A 3796-nucleotide genomic window follows, 5' to 3' on the forward strand; every position below is an offset into this window, starting at 1 on the left:
CAAACTACACATTCACCTCCCCTTACAATAGCTCTAGAACATTTTTTGTGGTTTGATTTGGGAAAGATGGAACCAGGAGAAGTTTATAATCTGTTTAAGCTCAAGAAATTAATATGATAAACTTCTCTTACAATGAAAGAATAATAAGGCTTATACATAGACGAGAAAAATCGGGGTTTTAAAAGTCGATGGAAAATACAACATTTGGTGGTTGGGTTAGGTACACCAAGGCTCAAGCTTGATCGATCAGGCCATTAAGATTTCAAGTAAAATCACAACCTACCCAACCTCGGTCGACCCATGGATTGACTGACCCTCTCGAGTTTTAGTATGGGACATGCTGCATCTTCCACACTTGAATTTTTTTTACTTGTCTTGAACCGCATTTCAATCCCAAGTTAGACCTAAACCTAATACTTATAACACAACATGTTTTGACATTGAAATTGCAACACTAAAAACTTAACTGTATCCATATCATGACTTGAAATATTGGAGAGGAACTGTTTCACAATCTATTTTTTGTTTTCCATCTAATAGTATACATAGTATTGCATCATTTAAAAATTTTAAATAATGTGACAACATATTCACATGTGATACCAATTACGACATTAGATCTTTGAAACCTAATATGAATTGTATTAGATAATGTTGGATTAACCCCATGTGACATGTATTGATATACTAAAGCATGTAATGCCCAATGAGTAATGCTATATATATACTATACTCCAATCCCATTCCTATTTCATTGGACTGATGTAAAAGTGTCCATCAGCTCTTAGATTAGTTATTGTTAAAAAGAGTATTGTCATATCAATTCAGTAGGATTGGGGTATAATATAGCATTTCTTAATGCCTAACGGTAGAATTAGGGTAAAAAGGGAGCTGTTAAATGACCTTTTATCACTTTCAATGATCATGGAAAGGAGATAATGCAATATTGGATAGTCTTGAATTTAAAAGGGCTTGTTCTACTTTAGGAGGTATAAGGTACTTTATGCTTATCTCATGCATATTGACATCTTTCTTCTATATTTACCATTTTTTTTTTCTTTTCTTTTTGTAGGATGTATTTGCTGCTGGTACCGACACTGCGTACACAGTCTTAGAGTGGACAATGACAGAGCTTCTAAGGCACCCTAAGGCTATGAAGAAGGTGCAGGATGAGGTGAGAGGGATCAGTGGCAAAAAAAAGGACATAACAGAGGATGATTTGGATAATATGCATTACTTGAAGGCAGTGATCAAAGAGGCACTTCGCTTCCATCCTCCTATTCCATTGTTAATTCCCCGAGAATCGACTCAAAACATCAAAATACAGGGCTATGACATTGCAGCTAGAACACAAGTTATCATCAATGCATGGGCAATTGGAAGAGACCCTGCATCTTGGGATGAACCAGAGGAGTTTATGCCAGAAAGGTTCTTGATATCTTCTATAGATTTTAGAGGACATGACTTCCAATTGATTCCATTTGGTGCTGGAAGGAGGGGTTGCCCCGGAATTTCCTTTGCAATGACCACTGCCGAGCTTGTTTTGGCAAATCTGCTGCACAACTTTGATTGGACATTGCCTGGTACTGGAGCAAGAGGAGAGGATTTGGACATGACTGAATCTACTGGTCTAACCATTCATAAAAAATTCCCCCTTATAGTAGTTGCAACTCCTTATTATTAGAATATATTATGAGATTTTATTATATATTATAGGATTTGATTTCAGCATTAATTATAGTTGATTGTAATAAAATCAAATCAGATTTGAATTCGATTAAATTTGATTTGATCTCTCGTACCGTTTTATCTCTCCACCTCTCTATAATGAAGTCCTATTTAGACCAAAAGAGAGAGAGAGAGAGAGAATAGGTCCTATTTAGACCATATAGATTTTCCTTCTTTAAAAATAAGATGATATGATTTTCTTTCGCAGTAATATTTTATAAGTCTTTCTCCAAAATTGTTTTTCCGTACATCTATTTGTCCTCTTATAACTAGGGGTGTAAAAAATAACCGGGAAACCGAAACCGGGATCGAAAAACCGGGAAACTGGAAATCGGGAAACCAGGGACCGGTTCCGGTTCCGGTTGCCAAAAAAAATAAAAAAATGGGACCCCGGTTCGGGTCCCGGTTTTTGGCACCCGGTAAAAACCAGGAAAACCGGAACCTGGTCTTATTTTATATATATATATATATATATATATATATATAATTCTTTTAGTCTTTTACACAGCGTTTAGGACCTTAGGCAATTAGGTTTCTCACTTTTCCGGTTTTGAAGGTTTTAAAATGATTTTTAGGGTATTTTAAAAAATTTGAATTTTTATTTCTAAGGCTCATATAGGCAAAAACATTGATTTTTTTAGGATTTTTAGGCTTTTTTAGGTTTATTTTTTAATTATTTGGAACAATCACAACAAAGCCTCTTTAATTTAGACAAAAAGATTAACAGCTTTTTTTTTTAAATGAGCTAACTTATGAAAAAAATAATGGGCTTATTTTAGGCTCAATACCTAAAATAAGCTCCAAACACTAATTTTTTTCAAAAATCGGTTACCGGACCGGGTAAAACCGGAACCGGCCGGGAACCGGGACCCCTGTTAACCGGGGTCCCGGTTCCGGTTCCGGTTTTGGCCAAAAACCGGAAAACCGGATCGGGTTGACACCCCTACTTATAACACCACCCTAAAGAAATTAAAGAAATAAAACTAAACTTAACAATAAAACAATACAAAGACTAAATCTGAAAAGGCAACAAAGTCATCTAAAGTTGGAAAGATGCAATTCGTAATCTAATAAGGAAATTAATAAAATTGGATTTTGAATAAGATATGGATGAAAATCGGTTGGAATATTGAATCCCTGTGAAAAATCTTGTAATGCTAAATTTGTGTCTCTCCAAGAATAACGTGACTTTTAAAATTACCGTTATAGTTGTAACTGATCATTATTAGATTTTGATTAAATAGTGATTTTAAAAGTCACATATTTTTGGTGTGACAGAAGAAAGATTTCTAGAAATATTACTAGAAAATCCTTCCTTTTGTACTGCTACGTTTAGACTGTTGTGATTGCACTTTTGTTCGAATGTAGATGCGATCGGACAGTTTGGCTTTGACTTTTGAATGTATCGATCACACTTTCATTTGAACGTGGTAACGATCAAGCATTCATACCTTGTCATGGGGAGGAGGGTCGCACGACCGTCCTACAACACTATGACAATTATAATGACCAAAATCATGCTTTAAACAAATTAAAGAAAGAAAGTTACAATTTCATAGAAAATAATAAGTCCTGAGATTATATTCAGCAAACTAAACAAAAGAGTAGACTTAAAAAGAGACCAAGAACAGGAAATAATTCATGCAAAGAGGCTCAAATATATAGATGCCCAAATACATAAAGAGACCCTTATTGATCTTCCATTAGAAGCTTGCAGCCTATCCTAAAAGAGGCATAGGCATCAATGCATGCATACTCAATTTGCTCTTCACTGAGCACCCTCACCCCCCAATTACTCATGCATATATCTTTCGGCTTCCTCATATAAAGACCAACTACTTCCAATGCAAGTTCAACAATGAATATAACTATGGCTTCAACAATATTAAATAGAGGAAAGTCCATATACCCCTCTCAAACTACCATCTAATTGACAATATCCCCCCTAAACTTTTAATTGTGACAATTTTCTCTCCAAACTACCAAAAATTGTCAATGTTCCCCCCAATGACGAAACTACCCTTAGTAAAATAAAAACAAAAAATACTAAAACTTCTAGAAAAAACCT

General features: G+C 34.9%; 2 protein-coding genes across 2 annotated transcripts in view; one reads left to right on the top strand and one right to left on the bottom strand.

Moving 5' to 3' along the window:
• The window catches only part of LOC132175252 (cytochrome P450 736A117-like), a 7488-nt gene extending 5804 nt beyond the window's left edge, over positions 1-1684 (top strand). The window contains exon 3 of the mRNA XM_059587126.1: positions 1073-1684. Within this exon, the coding sequence (XP_059443109.1) occupies positions 1073-1684 (612 nt within the window). The remainder of the gene's footprint in view (positions 1-1072) is intronic.
• Positions 1-3796, bottom strand: part of LOC132176436 (cytochrome P450 736A117-like) — a 30957-nt gene that overhangs the window by 22160 nt on the left and 5001 nt on the right. The window lies entirely within an intron of this gene.

The sequence above is a fragment of the Corylus avellana genome, chromosome ca3 (genome assembly GCF_901000735.1).
Source record: "Corylus avellana chromosome ca3, CavTom2PMs-1.0".
NCBI classification, from domain to species: Eukaryota; Viridiplantae; Streptophyta; class Magnoliopsida; order Fagales; family Betulaceae; genus Corylus; species Corylus avellana.